The sequence below is a fragment of the Battus philenor genome, unplaced genomic scaffold (assembly GCF_028537555.1).
Source record: "Battus philenor isolate CCGP_79_NKW_IND1 unplaced genomic scaffold, ilBatPhil1.0.hap1 SCAF_27, whole genome shotgun sequence".
Classification (NCBI taxonomy): Eukaryota; Metazoa; Arthropoda; class Insecta; order Lepidoptera; family Papilionidae; genus Battus; species Battus philenor.
In genome coordinates this window covers 7,738,729-7,763,869 of record NW_027181690.1, presented here as the reverse complement: position 1 = coordinate 7,763,869, position 25,141 = coordinate 7,738,729, and the positions used below count along the sequence as shown (strand labels likewise).

At 34.0% G+C, this 25,141-nt stretch overlaps 1 protein-coding gene across 2 annotated transcripts; it reads right to left on the bottom strand.

The window, feature by feature from the left end:
* Positions 1–10,996: 10,996 nt before the first annotated feature.
* On the bottom strand, positions 10,997–15,541 carry LOC137925376 (zinc finger protein 37-like). Of its 2 annotated transcripts, none has more exons than XM_068768809.1 (3): positions 15,473–15,541; positions 14,752–14,904; positions 10,997–13,831 (listed from the first exon to the last, which is right to left on the bottom strand). In XM_068768809.1, exons 2-3 carry the CDS (start codon positions 14,878–14,880, stop codon positions 11,840–11,842), a joined length of 2,121 nt encoding a protein of 706 aa, XP_068624910.1. In that variant the 5' UTR covers positions 14,881–14,904; positions 15,473–15,541; the 3' UTR covers positions 10,997–11,839. The 2 variants fall into 2 exon arrangements, with proteins under 2 accessions (XP_068624910.1, XP_068624909.1); XM_068768808.1 differs by lacking the exon at positions 15,473–15,541 and adding an exon at positions 15,016–15,092.
* Positions 15,542–25,141: the final 9,600 nt, after the last annotated feature.

Genomic DNA, 25,141 nt, shown 5'->3' with positions numbered 1-25,141 from the left:
AACACGACGCGGTTCCGTACGAACTGTGGACTAAGAATACTATATTTTTCAACAATACACGACTACTACATATTATAATAAACGCCAACTTTATTTTTACACGATTTTAAAACAATGCGATTAACCAAAAAGGTATACAAAATACGTTACGGTTTTTTGTTCCGTCACGAATCTCTAAAAATATATTTTAATTATACATGGGACACGCATTACATATTTCAATTTATACTTAAAAAAAAAACAAATAACAGACTTTATAACAACAAAAAAGACAACAAAGGCAATTAAAAACGTACGAAATTCTTCAAACTGTGGTGCTAGACACGTATGTGTTGATAGCATATTTAACCCAGTCCGTAACAAAGGTGAATGCTTTTTATCAAGTAGTAATGAATAATCGTAAAAAAGATTTTTGTTCCTAATTACGCTTAAATTTTCTAATTTTATATGTCTTGTACTAATGTATTGAATTTTCACTACACTCCCATTTATTTTAATTGTTTTTGTTTTATATATACTTATGTATTATGAATGTCAATAATACTTCTTTTGAACGGTTTTTTTTGGAAATTGTTTAGTTTTTCTACTCATACGATTTTAAAAATGTTTTGATGCTGTCCTAAAATTTACAATATGTAACAAGTTATTTTAAAACGATCTTTTTGCATATTGTAAGGAACTTATCTATCATGTAAAATAAAACTTGTGTGTATACTGTTTTACCAGATAAAGATACATGACTTAAGTTTTTATTAAAAAACTTAAGATGTGTTCACATGTGTCTACTAATCTAAAAGGTGTGCAACAATTCATATAAACAGAGCGATTGATAATAGATGTAAAAACTTTAATAGATAATATAGTATTTAATTTGTAAGCAAAAAGCGTTTACACCATTTACTAATCACCCTGTTTAAAGTGATGATGATTTAATAGATAATATAGTATTTAATTTGTAAGCAAAAAGCGTTTACACCATTTACTAATCACCCTGTTTAAAGTGATGATGAACGAAAAAGAGTAAACAAATACTTATTTTTTTGAGCTGCTGTAGAGGACTGAGATTTGCGATTCCAGATCTCAGGTTCAATTCCCGGGATACAATCTTATATAATTCACACTTTGTGCATTAAATTTATAGGGTTGCCACTGCTCCCACACAAGTTCAGTATAAACTATATGTATCAATCGTCAACTCGCTTGCCAAGCGTGGCGATTATGTTATATCACCCATAATATACCTTTGGGGGAGTCCTTTGTTTTACAGTGGGCGTCGATGGGCTGAAACCACGAATGATCAGTAAATCATTAATTTTAATATTTTAGTAATCCGAACATTGAAAACGTTTTTTCTTACCTTCGTAATTTATTATTTCTGAAATTGAAACGAGGTGTATCATGTAGTAATTGACAGCAAATAAGCTATATATAACCTCTTTAAGGCTTTTACACCTTCACCAATCACCATGTATGTTGAGACTATGTTGAATCGCCTTTGTAATTTAAACAAACTGTTTTCCGATTAGGCTTGCTTTAACTTCTATGGTCTCGTCAATAAACAGAAAGACATGTACGGGCGCCGTAAAGGTTCTAAGGCATCAAAAGCTCTTCATTCGCGCAAGGTACGAGGGCCAAACTGAAAGTTTTTAGAACTGGCAACTTAAAAGCATTATATTAAAAAAATAAGTTTAAATTTTGAAAATAGAACTCTTTACCAATAATATTGAGTATACATTTCATTCATTTGTCATTTGTTTTACCATTTGGCGGCAAATTGAAAATTGTCTGTGCACGTCAGAATGAATTTAAGCCGAGAAAATTTTCGTACAATGATTTTTTATGACTTTCGATGTCATATAAGTCAACAAGAAAGTTATGATAGACTTCGATTGGCTTTTCACGATGAAGCCCCATCTCGTGCCACAGTTTACAACTGGTTTAATGAATTCAAACGTGGTCGAACTAATCTCACCGATGATTTGCGTGAGGGACGGCCTTCTACAGCGACGACTGAAGACAATATCAGTGTTGTGCGGCGTATGATAGAGACTGATAAAAGAGTGACCTATCAGCAGATTCGGACAAGTCTAGGCATAGGTATGAGTCAAGTGCACAAAATCCTCCATGAACATTTAGCGGTCAGGAAGCTTTGTGCCAGCTGGATACCGCATAATTTGACCGAGGCTCAAAAACTCCGCCGTGTTGATTGGTGCCGAGAAATGATCCAAAAATTTAACGGAGGTGACTCAAATGCTGTGTTCGACATACTAACGGGTGACGAAAGCTGGATTTACTGTTATGATCCGGAAACCAAAAGACAGTCTGCTCAGTGGGTGTTTGCTTCCGAAGAGTTGCCAACTAAAGTGAAGAGAGGTCGAAGTGTTGGAAAAAAGATGGTGGCCTCGTTCTTCGGAAAGACAGGTCATTACGCGACAGTTGTCTTAGAGGATCAGAAAACGGTTAATGCAGAGTGGTACACTAACAACTGTTTGCCACTTGTCTTGGAAAAAGTTCGAGAGAAACGACCTCGCAGCAGGATCCTCCTTCATCACGACAATGCCTCGTCGCACACCGCCAGGCAAACGATCGACTATTTGGCGACCTCAGAGGTGGAATTACTGGGTCACCCGCCGTATAGCCACGACCTCGCACCCTGCGATTTTTATTTATTCCCGAAAATAAAAGAAAAACTTCGAGGAAAACATTTTATGGACGCCGAAGAAGCAGTGGCTGCGTTTCAAAACGCCGTCGAAGAGACCCCTAAGGCCGAGTGGGCAAGGTGCTTTTCTCAATGGTTCCATCGAATGCAGCGATGTATTGATGTAAATGGACGCTATTTTGAAAAGTTATAATAAAACTAATAACTTGCTAGAATGCTTAGTTTTTGATTTTCTAAGAACTTTCAGTTTGACCCTCGTACGTTGTGAGCACACACTTTGACTAAACTAAAACATTAGGTTTTAGTTCTTCGAGCGTTTTCACAGCTGTGCGGTCAATTAACAACGGTAGACTGAACAAAGTTCCTACGTATAACAATAGATTCTAAATTACAGCAGGGCGCCCATATCGACGGGCTGGCTAACAGACTCAGCTCGGCGAGTTCGCGGTAAAAGAGATAAGATTAGTAGCGTATGTTGAAACAGTTCGCAAAGTTTATTTAGTATTACGTACTATGGCATACTATTTTCAGGTAATCCTGTTATACTGAACACTAATTTTGTTCCGCAGAAAAAAGGGCTATTCCTGCTATCTATAATTTTAAATGTAAAGTGTCTTCAGGAGATTTTTTTATAGGAAGTTTAACATTGATAGTTGCTGCGCAATACGTTTATAAAAATGTATTGTTACTTACGTTTTTGTTTGTTACTTTCCCAGGTGTCAAAGAAAATATTACCGATTTCGTCAGAAAGTTTTCAAAAAGTATTACCAATTTTCCCAGGTGTCAAAAAAAATATTATCAATTTTCTCAGGAAGTATCAATACACAATGTAAATACCAGAAGCAAAAACAAAGTTTTTATATATAAAACTTGACTTTATCGAGTTGGTAAATTTTTCCATGGGCATACACTTTTACAATTGGATTCCAGATAATGTCCAGGAAACTTTCATTGCGAAATTTTAAAAAATAAACAATGTATGTGTGTATGTGCTATGGGTTAATATGCTATATATTTATACAAAATAGCGCACCTAGTAAATCACGTATTCCAAGCTCTTTTAATGTTAATCAGACTTGTAATAAAGTCCCATTACAGTTTAATTCTCTTTTTACTCTTATGCGTGCAGTATTTATTCTCAAAAGTCGAACATCTGACTTAATAAGAGGTGTAATCCACTAGAAGTCGAATAAAGAATTTTAGAATTTGAATTTGAATCTCAATTCTATACAACATGTGACAATGTTAAGAAAGTTTCTGTCAATACAGCTATATCTGCAGACCAGAATACGTGGTCAGCAAGACGGAGCCACTTGCCAGACAAACAGGATGTCTGTACTTTTTATCTAAAAATCAAGGAATCCAGAAATTATTAATAAAGTAACGATTATATAGTAAAAAAAAATTGTTTTCAAGATTCGGATTACAACGTATTTAATGAATTATTGTTTACCATGTCTCGGTAAAACTCATATTTCTAGAAGTTGGTATAACATGTTTTAGAGTGATGATCAGTTTACTAGAGGTGTTTGGAAATAGGTTTAAAATTTTTTAAAGCTTTTTGTTGGTATTCACTCTTATTAATCTTTTTTATCGACTATAGGCAAAGCTTTTAAGCTCTGTCTCACCTTATGTTAAGTGATGACGAGGTTTTTTTTAAAGGACCCTCACTGCTGTCTAAAGTGCATTTGCAGATTTCGCGGGTTTGTGGTGCTAGGGGGAAAATTGTATGCAATCAGTACATGTAACGAATTTACCGGACTGGGAGACCGCCGAGCCGTTAGATCGCTTCGCTGGACGCGCCATGGGGTGACTAAACTCAAGGGCCGCCAAGAGGTGACCTCTTGGGAGCATTTGTAGGCTTCGGCAATCACTCGTCGATAATACTCGATTAGCATTCCGACACAAGCCCGGAACAGCCGAACGGTTGCTATGGCTGGCTAATATATATCACTTCTACAAAGATGTGGGGGGAAAAACTCCAGCAACCCTTCTGTCTAGTATGATCGGGAGTTGGCGCCCCAGCTATGACGAGGTCTACGATACATACTTGCCAAGAAGAAACCTTTTCAATTTTGATTTGAAGACTCCGAAATTATAGTTAGCTGGAAACAACGACGCCAGTAGGATGTTTCCTACCTTGGCAATTCGCACTAAAAAAGTAGTATGAAAACGCTTAGTGCTGGTTGAAAGAATTTCAACCATGTATGGATGTCGTGAGTTCGTGCGTCTTGTTGTCCGATGGAATAACCAATAAACCTGTACAACCAGTACATACTGGTCTTTAAAGAGGACAATTTATCCTGACCAAACCAGGAGCCCCTAACTTAACGGCAGAAATGTTTTTAAAGGGATTAATGAAGTATCAGGTTTAAACCCATAAGACGAAAATATTGCGTCACTTGAAAGTGAAAATAAAAGAAGGCTGACTGCAACCTCAAGTCTTTGTACCAAAGAAATATTTAAAACATCCATGCTTGTTTACAATAATGCCGAGATTGCGATAATGAACATTAAATTATGTTATTTTTAAAAATAAAGTTCATTTATTGATTTACTCAGAATTTTTTTTAGTTAACCTGTTTTGTTTACTTTCTTCCACATTTTAAAATGTTAATTATATTCATATCTCAATTTTTAAAAGTATTTATGTTTATACAGTTAAAAACTGCAATAGATGCATAAAAAATTATGTACAAATTTTTCATAACCAAAAAAGTTTCTTGCATTTAAAATTATTAAAATGTTTGCCTCATGTGGTACGTGTTTCATGCAATTTGGCGTTAAATTATTAAGTAAACATAGACTAGTGTGGTATATGTTTTTACTTACATCTGTCTAGAAAATATTATGATTAATCTGCAAAGGGTCATCCGTGTGTGAACAACAATTTCTTTTGTAAAAAGTTCAGCGTCCGAAAGCGCTTTTCAAATTTCAAGCTTCACGAGTTGCAAAATGCTTTTGATCCCTCATATCAGTACCGTGTATTGATTATTAAATATTTTTCAGAATGTCTGGTGGTAGAAAAAATCTCTCCACTGTTTAAATATTTTTATACATTAAAATCATTGGGGAACAGATTGTAGTTTTATAGTCACCATCATTAGGACGACCACGGCTAAACATAAATCTACTCCATAGATTTCTAGTAGGACACATTGAAAAGGGTCTGCATTCAGGGCCTTCCAGCGATTTTAACAAGATCTGTCTATGCCCAGGGCGAATGTTCTCCTTCTTAAACTTTATGGCCCAGCTGCTATCTGTTCTGCGCGTTACGGCACCTGCCTATAGCCACGTCAACTTGCCAATCCACTTAGCCAATTCGGTTTCTCTCGTTCGAATGAGTCTCCTCATATCTGATTCGATATCGTAAATAAATCCGGAGCATAGCCTTCTATATGACTCGTTATGTGACTGCTAATGATTCCCAGAGTGAAAGACCACGTCATCACTGGCAACACACATTAGTAGAGTTTAAAGATTGTAGTTTATGACTCCAAAAATATTCTGATCACTCCGTCCGCTTCTGCGTCCCAAGATCTTGGCGGCCTTCCAATCCGGGTGAAATAAATAATGTAACGGCCCGTGCCGAGGCTTCCGAGAAAGCCCTCGAGCTTATACTGTATTCGCGTTAAGAAAACCCCGAGAGAGATAACTGTCTCAGTCCGGCCAAGCTTATCAAGTTGTCATTAATACGTAGGATATTGATTCGTACAAACGCAGCGATGCTGAGACATCAGTCTTTACTATATGAACTATTTGCAACAAACAAATACAGATGAAATGGTTTTATGTTACATAGTATAGGTAAATTCAATGATTTGTATGTCATTTAGACCCCTATTTACATTCCACAAAGATTATTTAACTAATAATTTGACAATGAGTCGCAAAATATGTAAATTACTTTTTTATATAAACTGAATGAGTTAACAACTCTATACTGAACTGAAACGCACAGTATATCTTATATCCATTACCAGTGTATAGTGTATGTTTCAATTACTTTCATTTATTCTATTGCCTGTTATAATGATGATTTTTAAACTTTTAACGCGAGTCCGATAAAAATATGTTGAAGCTTGTTTTCAGTAAACTTGTAGCCTACTTGAGTTTAAATATATATCTTTCATTGTTTATAAGTTTTTTTTTAAATTGTAAAATAGAATAACAAAATAAAATCCTCAAATTTGTGTCCAAAAGGCGTCTATATGATTACATATTGATTTTTCTTTAGTTTTGGACTAAGAAAAGAAGAGAAAACGGAATGAAGTTTAATCAGTCAGAATAACCTAAGAATATTTCTTGATCAATAAGATCATTGTAAATTATAAAGTCGTGTTCACATTAATCAGTTTAAGTAAGCCATTTAGAAAGTGGAGACGTGTCTTTTGTCAATTTTTAAAATGAAAGTACTTCTTTCTTTCTTGTCAACCAAACGCGAGTGAAGTCGCTAGGTGACGTTTATAATAAGTACTAAATTTAAATATAATTGTTCCGTTTATCACTAAACGTAGTTACTCTAACAGCTTGTTGCACTCTTACATACATTACATTTCTATTGTTAAAAGAGACTCCATCTTTTTCAGCTGTAGCTAAATACCAAACATTCAATTCAATTTTTTTACAAACATTAAAGCTTACTAATAAACTAAATTTGTACTTTATTTTGAACGAATTCTGATAACAGACAATCAGATCGTCCGCAAATATTCTAAGAAATTTTAAATTACAGTTTATTTGGACATTTTTCGATTGCGCCCGCCCAACGGAAATATACCAAAATGAATAACCAATATTTTACAGATAAGCTCATCGAATAATTTTAAATTTGTTAAAAAAACAAAGCAATTAAAATTCGTGATGGTATCTGCTTTTATCTGACAAAATTTTTAACTTGGGGATGGAAGGACGCGAAACTTTGCAAGTACTTGGGAGCAGCTGGCTCGGTCGACCCCGAGCTCATATAAAATGCAGTCGATGTGGCGGTGACTTTATCGTGGAGGTTTAATGAGAACTAATGTAGGCAAACAAATTTTGGGAAGGCAGGTTCAATCCACGTTTGTTGTATGTTCAAAATGAAAGAATTTTTGTCATCATCATGACAGCTGATAGGCGCACGCTGTAAGGAAAAAGCCTTCTCTAATCATTTCGTCGGTCCATCTAATGGAGGACTACTCACACACGTCTACCGGCTTGTGGTTGCCATGCGATAATCTTTCAGCCAAAGGCTATTGGTTTGTACGGGCGATGTGCCTCGCTGCCACTTCAGACGAATAACTCTTTGAACTACGCCGGTAACTTTGGTTCTTATATATCCAGGATTTGATACTAAAAGTCCCGGGCAAAACGGATTTGTACAAGTCTCTCGAGCAAAAGATACAAAAGACTTTATCTAGCTACGGAACTTTATACGCTGACGACTATAGCCTAGGCCTATGGTTTCTTGCAAATGAAAACTACTACTAAGTTAGATCTTAACATTAATTTTTCTTTACAAATTATTGGAAACCATATGTAACTGTAACTGTATTACCAGTTTAAAATTAATATCAGAGGACAAGTTTAATAGACATCGTTAAGTGTGTCTTAATATTTTCGCAGGGTTTAGCAACTTTAAAAAACAAATGTTTTGATCAAAATTTACTGAAGACTTACTACTTAAATGAATGTTTAGATCTATTGGTTTCTCATGTATTATTCCCTGACCAATGAACAACAATAGCAGTGTCTCTGAATATCACAGGTGTTTTTTTGCTATGCTATGAGACCTGTTTTAATTTTTTATTAAAAATTAAGTCGATAACAGTGCCATCTGTTATCTAGTAGCAACAAAACATTGATAATTAATGTCGCATTTTTAGACTTAGGAAATCTTAAAACAATAAACATATAAATTTGCATTAGTATAATAAGTAGTATTAAAATATTATTAACCCCATGACGGTTAATAACGTTTTCTAACATTACGAGTACATTAAAATGTACAATTAAAAGGTAAATGTAGAAGTTCCACTATTACTTAATAGATGTCACTAAATCATATTGATTATAAATGCCGACAGTCCCCTACTGCTGTTCGCACTCTGCGACATCTCGGGACCTTAACTATGACGTCGGTCCACCTAGCCGTCCAGACTTAATCACGCCGCATCTAGACGCTCTTTCAAAAAAAACTTTCAATCCCAACGACCATCAGTAGTACTAGCGATGTACCTAGCACACTGCCATTTCAGATTCGCAATTCTTCGAACTACGTCGGTGACCTTGGTTCTTATGGGGGATCCCCTCATTTCAGATTTGATTTCGCAGCGAAACTCCGTACATAGCCGTAATCTTTGCTCGTGTATTACTAAATATCCAATAATGAATGTGTTATACAACATTCTGTATCGAAGTATTCAATAATTACAATAAAGTTGTGTACCTTACGAAGTATTTTAGTTTTCTCTTTACATTGTTATTTAATTTATTAATTATTTAATTATTAATGATATCTTTTGTTAAAATTTTTTTTAGCGTCACCTTAAAAGAAACGGATTGCCTGTCATGGAAATGCTAATAGCGTTTTGAATGACAATCCAAACCGAGGATGCCATCTAGCGTATGCCTGAGCAACTTAAGAGCGTTCCAGTTTGGTAATAAACCAGAAACAGCTACTCCAACCGTCAGAGCCTGAGAGATCTCTCGAGTTTTGTTTTTAAAAGATCTCGGTGTCATCTGCGACTTGGCCCTTCAAGCCCAAGTCAAAAGGGCAATTAGTGACCATTTGTCCTAAAAAAATCGTTACCGGAATTGGTCAGAACACTATTAAGATTTGTTTTTGCAGTCTTTCAGTTTAATATTATCACAGATTGGTTTATTAAGGACAGCGATTTTAAGCATAAAATCTCATAATAAAATATCTTTTTTCTACTTTATAGAATAGTACATACATTTATCTTAGCGATAATGAATAGAGTTGGTTGTTATAGGATGTAATTATAAATATTCACTTTAGGTACTATTACATATGATAATAGAATCCTGATATTTTATAATTATATAACGTAAGGGTTCATCACAGAACCTGTTCGCTCTGAAGGCGAGGTAAAGGTGTTACTAGAGGTGATAAGGGGAGCGTCTAAAAATACGTAACGAACGTTTAAAACAATTTAACCCTGATTATACATGTCTCATAATATTTAAGAAACCTTTTGTGATCTTAACAATTAAGGAATTATTCATTTTTATTATTCCAGATATTTAATAATTAATCGAAACATGTTAATTATTAATATATAAATGATTATGATTTATTTTCAGAGGTTTTGAGTTCTGTGAAGTAATGTTTCTATGATGAGGGTTGCAGAAAGTGTACAAACAGGAAAAGGAAAGTTTTAGAAAAATAAAGCAAGGCTCGTATTTTATAAACCAAACAATCAATAGTTTCCTCCTAAGATGAGAAAAGTAAACAGATATGCAATATCATTTATTTATGTACATTATTTCTATCAGAGATTTTTACACATATTATGTATTAAAAATGTTGATCTTGTCCAGCCACATTACTATGGACACCAATATACACTTGTAATCCATACAAACATGAATTCTAATAAAACAAAATAAATTAAAGACATTCAATCATGTCATAATCGAAAATCAATTTGTTGACATTAAAAGGTATTGGAATTATTTGTTAACATAATAAAAAATTCTTAATTATTTTCAGCTTGTAATTGTTGATTCCTTAATTTACTTCAAGACAGTCCAGAAGTTATATCATTGTTCCTGCAATAACTTACAAGTAATGCCTCTTATGCATACACAAATATTTATTTATTGGAACAATAACCAATTTATTCCAACCATAGTAACTATACCAAAAAAGACATTTCTTTGTAACATTAATCAATATTGTTAAAGTTGTAAAAAGGTTTGTTGGGTAGTTTCTTCTCCTCATTTATAACACCTCGCGAGGCAAAGAGCCAAAATAAATTAAGTTTTGTTAAGTAATCCAACATTGAATAAACGAATTTTATATTTTATGATGATGTCAACCTATTGTCAAGCGACGACATTTTATTTCTTCACCGTGTTATGGAAAACATGAAAAAAATGTTATGAAGACCATATCATCATTAATATTCTATTTTATTGCCATTTTCAAAATTAAAATGGGTAATTGCATGTTTAAAATATTATAGATTTATTATGTACACATTTTAATCCAAATAATTGAAATCTTTAAAACATTACTTGCCATTATAAAGGCTATGTAAGGGTTTTGATTATATAAATAATTAGTATTTTACACAATTTCGTCATTTGAAACAAAATATCAAATATGATGTACCACATGATAGTTGATCCAAAATATATTATAGAGACAACCTTTTTAATCTGTTTCTTTGACCTTTTTAATATTTTTTTCTCGATACTTGCAACGTATGACGTAATAACTAATGTCTTTCCCTCCACAATTTATCAATGTCTATCTAATATTAACTAATAAGGAGTGTCATTGATATTCGGTCATAAAATTTTCACATGGTGGATACCAATGGAATGAAAAGAAAAATTATCATGACCCATTTCAATTTTACAACTTACTCCCATTGACAGAACTTAATAACTAACAAAAACATTTTTACATTTCCCAAATTCTATTTTAAATTCAATTTAGGAGTCATGACACATTTTAACATAATTTTCAATAAGTCACCAAATTTATTTGGATGTTTAAGTCATTTTGATTATTCTTTATTGTTAACATACATTGTTAGCCCATTGGCATTTACTTACATTAGATATTCCACCAGATTGAGTGGTCGTCAATGTCTTACGTTATTTAGATGGATGATCCATCTAGACTACGAGTTGGCCTCGAAAAGGATACCTTAACATGAGCTGTCTCTTAATATATCTATACTTGCCATTGCAAGGTTATAGAAGGCCATGTGAGATTTGGATAACATCCATTATTTATAAGTCTTATTCAATTTCTTAACTTCTTTACACTTAACTTACAAAGGGAAACATATTAAAATCAGCCTATTGTAGCATTTAAAAATGCTTGTATTTCCGCAAACTGGTTTCCAGAACCAGGAGACATTGCACCATTTTAGATCAGTGTTGCCATTAGTCTAGTCAACAAAAATGTTGTGAAATTATTACCAATTATATACAAACATAATGTTAATACTTGTTGTAAGGAACATTTTCAATTGCATGTTTCTTTAGTTTATGTTTCTTGAGATATTTTGAGTCTATAAAAGCTTCACCACACAGTGAACAAACATATGGGCGTTCTCCTGTGTGCGTTCGTAAATGTACCACTAGATTACCTTTTAAGGCAAAGAATTTCATACATACAGAACATCCAAACTTCTTCTCTCTAGTGTGTGTTAGTTGGTGGGTCCGTAAATGTGTTTTTGTTTTAAATCGTAGTGAGCACAATTGACAAGGGAAGGGTCTCTCATTTGTGTGAACCCGTTCATGCATAATCATCATGGCTTGGCTTGCACAGTTTTTACCACATATCCTACATTCAAATCTCTTTACGTTTTTGCTCCGTAAATTTTTTTCAATTTCTGTATATTCATTTGTTTCCAATATATGGGTATTTTCAATGTGTTGTTCTAATGCTGATTCTACCGAGAACATTTTCTTGCAAAGGGAACAGGCATAGCCAATGACTTTGCCAAGATTTGTGGTTATCTCTTGTTTAACAGTTTTCATTAACTCTTCCTTAACTTTTGTTATTTTCGACTTTGTGCAATCTTCTGTATCGCGATGAGCTACTAAAGATTCCCTATTTTCAAATGTTTTGTCGCATTTATTACAAGAATAAGGGTTCATATGGGTCAGTCTATGCGTCTGCATAGTGATTTTCTGATGGAACCTCTTAAAACAAATATCACATTCAAAGTCTTTTATATCACTGTGTATCATCATGTGACGTTTTAAATTATTTTGATTAGCAAATGTTTTAAGGCATATATTACAACGGGGTTTATTATTATGGCCATATTTAATGTGTTGAGTTAAAGCATTACGTTTTATAAGTTGATTGCAAAACGGACAAGTGACTAGTTGTCCTGTGACGCTGTGGAGTAGCATGTGACCAATAAGAATTTCTGATGTTTCAAAACCTTTACCACATAAATTGCAGAGATGTTCACCAGCCGGATTATGTTTGTGTTGATGTTTTTCATAATCTGCTAAATATTGGAACTGTTCACCACAATCACATACCAATGTACCATCTTCCTGTTGTAGCACTGTTGTGATTTGACTGTCATCTGCATATTCTATAACCAGCTCTGAGCCATCACATTTTAAAATTTGAAATTGTGATGAATCATCACCTTCACAAAAGATGACCTGCTCTTGTGACATGCCATCACCATCCTCAATAGAAATTAATTGTGAGTTTGATAAATATTTTCCATCTTCACTCTTCAACATAATTGTTTGTTCATTTCCTGAAGATGTAAGTATTTTGATCAGGTTAGCATTTTTTGGTAGTTGCCCTACAATGTTACTTATGTTAGTTTCATCTGAATTATTGTCTAATTCTACAGAATCCCTGGATGATGTCACATGTGGTTGGATAAGTTCTTTAGAACATTTTTTAGCTTCATTATCATTCATGTCTTGGAAGTGACCCTCATTTTCTTGGCTTTCTTCATTTTCAAGGATTGTTGCTGGAACACTGTCTGAAACTTTAGAATTGGATAGTAGGAAAGATTCTATAGAATCTTCAAAATTTTTATCTCTTGTTTGGTTTTCTTCATTAGATTGTTCATCCTCATATGGTGTACTATAAGTGTCCTCAGTTTTAATGGTTGTTACCAGAGGTTCATTACTGGTTTCTTTATCTTTAGGGTCATCAATCACAAGCACATAATAATAATCATCATCACTATCCATTGGTTCAGATTTGATAATTTTTTCCAATTGTTTCATAGGATCTGTATCAAAATCATCTGAAAGCTCTTTATTTTTCAACTTCTCATTACGTTTTTGTACCTCTTCTTCTTCATAATTCTGTAATAACATAGAACTTAAATGAACTTTCAGCTCTTTATCCATTTTAATGCATTGTTTTCGAAACTGATATGCAGTTGTTAAAATGGAAAAACAATCAGTACAAAGTTTCTGTGGCAGACCATCATCTTCTCGGACCTGAAATCATTAAAATAACATTTTACATAAATATATTACGATTTTTTTTACCTTATATAAAAACAGTTCCATGTTGCAAATTCTTAAATAGTTTTGTATGTCTTTGTAAACTTAATTTTTTCAATCAAAATTTTTTTGAAATTGCTTGAATTTAGATAAGTCCATTTGATTAAATATTTAAAATACATTTCACCAGGTTTGTGGTTTAACACACTGATCATTGTTACTATCACTTGCTATAATAATTTGTTGTATACAGCGTGAGTAGTCATAGCTGTTAAAACTTTAAGGGGATTAATGTGTAGCTTAATTGCTCTCATTTAAAGTATAGTACACCCTATCTTAACACTCATAGTTCCAAAAATAAGAAACAACATATTGGTAATACAGTAAGACTACTAAATTAATCATTGTTTACTGTTGGTCCCTGTAGACTTTGTACTGCTACAAGTCATTGGCCTATCACATTACAATAGCAAAATATAAATATTTCAGTGACCACTTTATACAGAATCATAGGATATAAGTTTAAAAACTTGAATGCCTTTTATTGTCAAATAAGTAATACATTCACTCTGTAAAACTTTTACACCAATAACCCTGTATGTTTTATTACTGGTGACATCAAATAAGCCAAGCATATTACCATCTTACTTACAGCAACACAGGTGTAATGTAGTAACTTGTTTATGAAAATTTTGTTTTATACAATTATTGAGTTACCACATAGTTTTAATACGCATAAGAATTAACATAAATAAATTGTGCAATACGCAATTTGTTTCATGATTGATTTGGGATTTGTTAATGTTTGTAATGGTGGATAGTTATAACATAGATGCGTTAGGTTTATAGAGAATAATTTTTGGATATAATTTGATAAAAATAACACGTTTTAGGGGTGTAAAAAAAGTACTTACTTCAATTGTGGTTATTTCAAAAAAGTTTTTGTTCACATTTTGTGCTGCGTCTGTTAATGACACATCAGAATTGGGGGATAGGCAGCAGCGACACAAATTCGACCAAGCTTCCATCTCAGAACCCTCCATACATTATTAACCAGTCAGAAAAACCTGAAATATAAAGTAGTTGTTTCATTGAAAACATAGTTTTGACAGTTGCTTGTAAGTAATCAGAGAGCACAATAAACTTGGTATCCAAAGAGTAAAAAATTATCTACGGACCTTGCCCATAAAGACGATCTATTCCAAATTATAGACAAGAGACAGAGAGCACAAAATGGCGCCGCTGCACGCGTTTATTAACGGAAACGTTGGTTTCGTTATGACATTTCATACTGTCAAGTTGTCGGTATGGTGGAAATGAATATCCGGAGACAAAGTTACCTTATTACATACATTTTAATTAATTATTTATATAAACTATACCAAACAATGCTTTAAGATAATTTTTTTATTTTTTTAGTAGTCATTGATTGTGCTATAAATTTTCTTTAGAATGTAATTTATTTAAAAAATGAAACAATCTGGCTATAATTTAGCTTGTAAATGCTTAAAATTGACGATAGAGGGCAGTTATTTCTATAAATTAAACTGAAACCTGTATATTATACGTATGTTTTGATAATATCCCACATATTGCATAGATTCGATTGAATATATATGTAAAAAATTAAATTACCTGAAAATAATTAAGTTTTTTAGCAACATTTTAAAATTTGGCTTTTTAGCAGTTATTTCATTTTCACACACACACACAAATTCACTAACAATTCGAACCTTGCTGTCCTCATAATTGTTATGAACATTGACTTGCAATCTATCCGACGCTTCGTTATTCTCGAAATATTGTTCTATCCGTTCGATATAAAGTTTCCAATCATCTTTACGCAACTCAATCTCCTTTATTTTTCCGTTAGGCATAGTTACTACACACAATGCACACGTTTAGTCCGAGATCGTCGCCACTGATAAATATCTAGATGGGTAGTTAGGTACGCACAGGAGTCTAGGAATTAAACGACAACACGTCCTTTGTATAAGCCACTTGTTTGCAAACTGGACAATACAATGTTACAACTACCTTTTTTTTCTAAACACATATGCCGATATACCGACATTATAGCACGGTTTTCATTTGATTACAACTTGTTACATACGTGTCGTGAAGGGAATCTGCTTACGTAGCAACAACGTGTTATGAAACCTGGTCCCAAATATTCGAGGTATAGGAACACAAGGCGCTAACTGCAGATTCTGCGCTACGTGAAGTATTCTTATAGGGATTAAATATTAAGAAAGACACTCTATCACTTCGAAGTGGACAATTATAATAGTTAGCATATAAATTTAATTTGTAAATTATTTTTACAATAAATAGTTACAGTAAATTGTTTTTTTTTAAATTAACTTGAATGTATAACAACAGTAAGTTGCTATACTACCTCAAGTTTCTAAGTTGGTTTATCATAAATAGCCTAGCTTTATGTAATAATCCTACTAAAAACATAAAGGAATTTAAAATTTTTCGCAACATTTATAGATATAACAATATGTTGGATTGTTTTTTAATTCTTACAAGGCAACAAAAGCCTTTAAACAAAGAAAGATGACTGAGAATTATAGGATAAAACGACTAAAGTACAAAACAGAATATAAAAAGATCGAGAGTCATTACTGAAAATAAGTGAGCGTAATATGCTTTGACATTTTATTTGAAAAAAGAACGTAAATCTTTTTAGAATATTATAAACCTTTAAATACGTTTTGTTTTTACTAAGTACATATAAATAGAGTCCTTTTAAAAATATTTGCTAATATTTTGTAGAAAACTTGATAATGGCAAAATATAGAGTATTTTACGAGAATGTTTTGCCGTAATATCGTAGTAGCGCCATTAGGGCAGCGCCACTACCCCGGTTATGAGGCTATTTAAATGCGTACTAACGTTCCAGATAGCGAGGGCATTTGTTATTGCGTTAAACTTTATGGAAATGTACACGTGAAGCCAATTGATATACTTAATAGAAGAATAGTTTAAATTTTATTTTATATTTCATTGATTTTGATAAATATATAGTATCCATGAATATTTATAAATTCTTCTTCATTTCAGCCGATGGACGCCCGTTGCAAGGCATAGACCTTCCTCAAAAATCGCCACGATGACCAGTCTTGCGCTGCCCGCATCCAACGACTTCCAGCGACCTTAAATATGTCGTCGGTCCATCTAGTAGGAGACTATCCAAGCAGCGTCTACCTGCAGGTTGTCGCCACTGGAGAACCTTTCGGCCCCAACGGCCATCAATTGCACGAGCGATATGCCTACTGGTACTTCAGACAAACAATAATAATTCGAGCTACGGCGGTGATCTTTGGACTTTGCCAGATATCAATGTGGCAAATTTTAATTTAGTTATTTTCTCCTGTGGTTTTATAAATAAAACTAAAATGGTTTGAATATCTTTAAAGAGATTGATATATGCAGGAGGTCTATATCAGGAGGGATTGATATCCTATGACTGAAATGATGGATAATGATGAAATGGTTGCGATAAATAATAACATCACTAATTGAACATTCTGTAATAATTTGTTAATGAACAAATATTTATCAAACATTTTTCTCTTTTGAAATTGATAATAACGTCTTCCAACGAGCCATACAGATGGCTTTGCTCAGGATTTCTTTACGAGATTGTATCAGTAATTAGAATTAGAAGCTCTGTAGACGAATGAAAATATTTATCATGGCCCAGCGGATTGGTAAATTGAGCAGTGGTCAAGCTATATAGCGCGCTGATCAGATGGCTACTGGAGCTTTAATGTTCTGGACTTCCACGGATAGGCAAGCGCAGCGTAGGGAATCGTCGTACAAAATGGACAGATGTCCTTTTTAAAGTCTTTGGCAGACGCCTGACCTGATCGATCAGGACGCCTGATGATCCTGACGCAAGCTATGCAGGCTATAGCTGAAATGATGGTGTAAATAAATGTAGTATGTTATTTAATTTAGGATTATGCTTAATGTTATAAATGATGGGACAAAATCTTTACATATATAGAAGACGATGATAATTTTCGCAGGTACTTGTTCACACATTTAGTACCTTTGCCGAGCGTAAGCGATTTTACATAACATAGAACTGAAAATCATATTTTAGCGCCTATTTGCATTTAAATAGGTCCGAAGTGAACATTTAAATTATGCAGTAATTTACGTGTCATTTTTACTTAAAATTTCGCACCCGTCGTTGAAAATGTAGGACGAGGTAAAAACCAATTTGTGTAATTTTCCAGAAAATTCGTTTATTGGATGTTGAGTTTTTTAGTCCATATATGGGTCAGGTGCGAATCCTATACTAATAAAAGAAGAATAATGAAATGTGCAGTGCTATTTATAATTTGATAATCTGGTCATCATGAACCGGCAAGCGCTGCGCAGGACGTTCACGCACAAGGTTGACAGACAACTTTGTTAAGATCGTCGGAAGACGCTGATCGAGGATCGAGGAGGAAATGTATAGGGAAAGCCGGTGTTCAGCATTAGACGTCCGACGGCTATGATGACGACGAACCTAGCCACTTATTAAACGGAATACTAAACTCGTATCCAGTAACAGAATCTTGCACGCAGTCACATACATGGAGTGTCCGCCGAAGTGAACCATGAACTTGGCAGCCTCCAAATCGGGTTTATTATGTGAAGGCTCAAGCCAAGCCAACCACACGAGAACCTTGATGTAAGGAGTACCTACGCACGGGCTTTTACTTAATTATTTCATCGGACTGGGCGACCATTACACTGCTAGAATCTTTTAGGCTCTCCCTGTTGACTTCTGGTGATCATTATCATCATGTCAGCCGGTAAACGCCCATTTCTAGGTATAGCCGTTCCCTAACGGCCACGATTACTGGTCTTGCTCTGCTCGCATCCAGCGACTTTCCGCAACGGGCCCACGCACCCCACGTCTACCAACTCGTGGCCACCAATGCCCATCGGTTGTACGTGCGGTTAGCCGCGCCCATTTTTACTTTAGAGAAGAAATTCTTGAGTTACGTAGGTAATTAAAATAATCAACATTCTTACTGGTTATAAATTGTCTGCTAGCGGTTGGTTAAAAATTTTATCTTTGCTGCACTTAATTCCGTTAGCGAATGATAGTCTATATAATATATTAAATCCACACTAATTTATATACTTTAGGAACACGTACAATTATATTACGAGTTTCATGAAATTCACTTTCAGCAAAGTGATAAATATTTTTTCTTTTATTTACGTCGTATATTTTACTAAAGCGTTGTACCGTGACGACCAAGTGCCGGGAATGAACGAAAATAAATAAAATGTATTGTTATAAATCGTAATCCGTGACAATATTCAATTTCCTTTTATTGATTTGACTTTTTGAATTTTTTCACGGAAATTTGTTACGTAAACAATTCGCTTATGGTACTTTTAAACTGGTTATGAATGGAAACATTATATGAATTAATATTAATATTAGAATTCTGAACGTGGCTGCCCTCCTTGAACAATGGATGGGCGTCCGGCGTCGGACAGTTAGGAAATAAAAGATTTATCTTAAATATAGAATTTTGATATGTTACAGGTTCCGTGAATACTAATTGACCTCGGAGTATCCACTCGCCTTTCCAGTATCTACACAAAGATTTTCGAGTTAGTCACATAATCGGGGAAAGCGGTGACAATTTAGAAAAACTATTGATCAATTGAGCCTCTTCCGCTGGTCCGGTCCGAATCACGCTCGATATCACAGTAGGTGAATAAATACATACCGTTGAAGACAGGCGTAGATGACGTAACATAATACGCAGTATGGAATACGGATGTGGATCAGATCGTGGTGTATCTGATAGCCGACAGTCCCGAATTCGGAGCACCTCGGTTTGACTTTGAATGCTGGTTGGGGAAAAAAATAGATAAAACAAGCATCGTCTCCGTAATAAAAAAGGAAAGATGCAGAGTAACCTTCCTCAGCTGCTGCAGGAGGGTTATTGAAATCATAATTTAAAGGAAAATTACATAAATTACATAAATTTATAGAAAGAATAAAAATAAAGAATAATTGTAAAAATCAAAATAAGATAATAAAACAAAAAGCAAAAGAAAACAATGTATTGTGAAAGATGTAGTATCTGTGATAGAAATAAAAATTAAATCGTTAGAAAAAGAAATATCGTGGTAAAAATCCAGCGCTGTGATAATTTAGGAGAAATTGAGAGGCAATGCAAAAGAAATTAAGAATAAATTAGAATGTAAGTTTTTGTGATGTATGATAGAAAATGAATGAATGATAATATGAAGATCGATAGAAGAGAATGACAATAAAAAGAAATGTGGAAAAACTATTAAAGACAAAAAAGATGCTATTCTTAAAAATAAGATAGGATGTGCGAGAGCTCTTCAGAAACGGGCCATATAAAAAAAACATAGTTCGCAATAAACTTTTCAAAAGTAATCACGAACCTCAATAGTGAGGGATATAAGGTAAGGAAGAAGATTAAATTTTAAACGTCGAATTCAAAAAATTGCTAGCCCAAAGATAAGCAGAGAATAAAATATAAATGTTATACACGCAACCAATACCAAAGCAAAAGCTACAAGAAAACGAGGCGTTCAATGTACACAATAAAATCTTACAGCCAAATTAGGTTTTTATACGTTCGTAATATTCTACTCTATAGCCTGATTCCGAAATTAAAGATAAATTGAAATGTTAAGCGTATTATTGATCGAAGAAACTATACCCCGGGGAACACTGAAATTTTGTGCGCCTGAATAAGAGAGTAACTACTTTTCAAGCAATTTTTGCTTATCATTTATGCATGTTTTCATCAGCATTTATATTATTTATTAGATCTTATTTATTGGACAGGACCTTTTGAATTTGGAATAAAGGACAATATTGCAATTATACCAACCAGAAAAGATTTTTAACTGTATGCGTAAAAACCAAAAAAAACAAAAATTGATTGCAGTCTGTTTAGTTACAAATTAGATATTCAACTAAGGGTCTTATCTTAATAGCTCTTATTCCCATTTCCGTCTTTCAGTGGGCTCTTTGATGCTATTAAAGTCGGCTTCAAATTAAAACGGATCGCCCGACCATACATTACCGCGGAAGGAACTGTACTTAAATTTTGATTTACGTTCTAACTGCACGAACAGTTTTATTATAATGATATATACAACGACGCGTCTGGGGCATTACGGAAAGAGTTAATTAAATTGTAATATTCTCATATTGTGTATTGTTGTTGTCACCACTGGACCTACGACGTGGTCAAGGTCGTGGTTAGTGGAAGATCAGTAATTGCGGCGGTCGTTGGGGGAAGACTATGCCTTGAAGTGGTGATGGTTATTGTTATAAACCGTATAGAGATGCACGACTTTTTAAATATTTTCGTTCATGCCTCCGTCTTTGGAACCTTCCATATCTAATGGATTCAGGCGTTATTTTGCGGAAGTCCACCCTAAGTAAGAAAAGGACCAATATACAGCTACTTCCGCCAATGCAGTAGTAGTCGTGCAATAAAGTGCACCGCCCGCCAGCTCGCTGATAAATTCGCATGCGGCAAACAATGCGAATTACAACTACCACCGGTAAATCACTCAACACGTGTTTCACCCCTCCACGTGGTATCTTCAGGAGATTCATTCTTCAGGATTACTCCTGCTGGCAGGATCTTTTTTTGCACTTCATGTTTAAATTTAAAAACGCAACTTTCACGTTTACTAATTTCGGAATTGAAAAACTACAAAAAGTTGGCGGGAAAACGCCTTCTATTTTTTCTTTATAAAAAATATCATCTATTTAATGGCACCAAAATCAGCCAGATATGTATATTACACTCAAAGATATTTTAATTACAAAGCACGAAAACTCGTTATTTCCGTCTGAAAATGAATTTGTTTGTGTACGTGGCGTGGTAATGATGTTAAATTTACTCAACATATATTTGGCCAAGCACATTACATACCTAAATAAAAAGAAATGAATAGCAATTCATTACCTTACTAAAACTAAAAATAACAAATTATTCTATTATCATAAAGAGTAATGGTGGAGGTTCAGCCTTTACTGGGCGGGATGGTGGTTCCGACCAGCGCTGGTTGCTTCTCAGCAGCCACTCTTACTTCGCAAGATGTTATCCGGCTCTAGCATGTATCTGTGTGCATGTATGTATATGAAATTACGAGTTTCGTCTACGCTCATCCTATATTTAACTTCCTATTATGAGATATACCTTTAATATTTTAAGCATGACACACTTTGTGTGCGAGATAAACATTATCGTTGCGTTACGTTGACTCAAACATCAGACAGCATTAGCATAACTTTATAACTACAGCCTTTTGGCGTTTACTTAGTACCCTGTTTTCATTAATATGAAGATCACTGCGAAATACGTAGCTAATTTAGACAGGTGTTGGCTTGTTAGGGATCACACGATCGCAGGCTCTCTTCTATTTGTACTAGTCCTGTAAAATATCAACTGCTATTTCTATGATAGCGCAGTTGATTTTGTTATATCAGTTGATATCATATGTATTGTGAAAACTTGCAATCGGAAAGCTATAATATTTTAATGATTATTATAAATAACGTGTCAGACAATAAAAGCCTATTTCAAGATTTAGGCCTCCCGCAAAGATTATCACGATGACCTGTCTTGTGCTGTACTGTACTCTACTGTTTCGAAGAAGTTAATGCTATTAGCTCTAAGGCCTTTACCGCTTCATCTGCACGAGTTCACGGAGCGGAAAGATCCGTGAAATATAAGTGTTGGGCTGTCCATCTCCAGCAATTTCCCCCTACTTTGACTGGTCACTTCATGGCTTGCAACGTTTTAATAGAATTGAGGTTTAATTAATAAGGTTTCACTACAATATGTGATATAATTAAAGATTGCAATATAAAACAACACAAAGTTCGTAACAGGTATGAAGGCACGTATTATTTTGAAAGCAGATCACATCAATATTTGCTTTTTTTTAATTACCTGGACGGCTCTTCGCTAAGTTACAGTATCGGTCAAAAAATTGTGTAGTTAAAGGAAGATTTAGTAGAGTGTACAACTAACGATGGAAAATAATGAATCTATTTAATGGCTTTTTAAGCTTCTGTACCGGGTCCCGTAGGATACAAAGGATCCCTAAAACTCTGTACTTGTAGTTAAGTAAAGACATACATAAAAAAAATAAAAAAGTCATAACATTTTTTAACACCCGTTCCGCCGGCAGGGATATTGAAATGCGGGTGTAAATATATTTTTTTTTATATTTATTTTAGTTCTTGCTCTTAATATGAGCAATGGTCTCCTGCACCATGTCTCTACAGAACCGCAGAATTGCAGGATGACAATTGTCATCGCCTATGAGAGAAGCGACACTTTCCTCCATTTTCTTGCCGATCTCAACTTCGAGCCTAAGGCGGAGTCTTTCAAACTAAGACAGCCGGCGATAATGTGCTGCACGGTCTGGTCCATTTCGAAAACTTTACTTATGTATATATATGTGTGTCCGTATGATACCCGTATGTAACAAGAAACGGTCTAAATAACCATCCTTCATTTTAGACTTCCCTCTTTATTGAAAATTTCAGATAATATTTCGAATATGAACAGAATATAAATTTTCGAATACGTTACTTTAGCCTAAATCTCTTTTGAACAAACATTAACATTCATTCGAGCGTGATAACGCCTATGTCATTTGATAAAACGTTCACGTTCCATCGAATCAAATTAAAACACGATACAGAATCACACTTCATTGTCTATTAAATAGGGTAAAAACAATTAACGAATTCAATGCGGAGACGTGGTCGCTAAACTAGCAGGAACAGACCCTTACTATGCGTACTTAAACAGCCATTAATAATTAAAGCTACCTGAATTATGTTACTGCTTCAAAATAGATTTCACACCCAAGAACATCGCTCTGTACTCTGATATGTTTAATATTTACAAACTGTATCATTAATTATTCCATGAATAGTGAACTGAAATAGGTAGATCCATTAAATCTATTCAAACTATTGTACTAGAAAATTGTTATATGTACACGTGACTTCTTATAAAGAAGCCTAAATATCATGATATATTATAAGTAAGAATGAATAAAATATACTTTTCGATATGACTCACGTAGCTACATAGCAGGTGGTCCAATCGGATCCACAGAACATTAATCGACGCCATAAAGGTAATCAGGATTAAAGGTGTTATCATACAGAGAACTTTGTTAGATAAGGCGACGCTTCGAAAACGATAGACAAAACGCACACGTTTTGTCTATAAACGCACACGAGATACTCAAGAACAGTCAGCTTGACGTTTGTTTACATATCCTACTGTGCACATGTCTCAGAATATGACTAGCACTTAACCTACAATATACCTACTTTAGCCAGTATCAGTAGTATAATGGGACTTACTATACATACACCACGTCTCGATTCGTACAACAGAGCTAGCTATATTTTCGGGCTAACTAAACATCATCCAATGCCTTACTGAGGAGGAGTAACGAAATAAAAGGAAGCACGTGAAATAATTAAGAATAAATTGTAAGTTTTCTGTCCCTAAACGATAGAGAGGAACTATAGGCCACCCATATAAAAAATACAGAGTGATTTATTATTGAAGTAAAAGTTTTTAAAGAAATGCACTTATTGGTATATATTGGTGCATTTCCTATAAGTTAAAGTAAGAGCCCTTGGTCTCTTAAATTTTAAAGGATCAAGACAAAACTGCTTGTGGCGTGACGTGGTACCAATAATAAATTTAATTCAACAAACTGAAACATACGTGTAGATATAGATATTGTGCAGTTGGGAGCCCGAAGTATTCACAGGAGTAAGCTTTATAACGTGTGATTGTTTATTTCATTTGCTATAAATTAATGTATACAAATAACGTAATAATATTATTATAGGAAAAATTTTGATAATTCGGATAACTGCATATAAAAATTAATTATTGTTTACTATCTGTCTACACAGTGTTTGTCTCACTTGTTACGGACTTTGTGAAAGTTGTTACAATTTAAAAAAACCTGGAATTCTGTAATTATGTTTTTTAATCATTATACACATTTTATTTACATACTTATATGTATATATACATGTATGTGTGTGATTGTGTGTGTGTGTGTGTGTGTGTGTGTGTAAATAGAGTGAGACAAAACAGACGTACATACGAACATATATATATATACATATTTACTTCTGAGATCAGGATGAGTTTAAAAGCTGTCTTTATTAGAGAAAAATATCATTCTAGTTTCTATCGGATCTTTTACGACCTTCTTCTCTTGAGA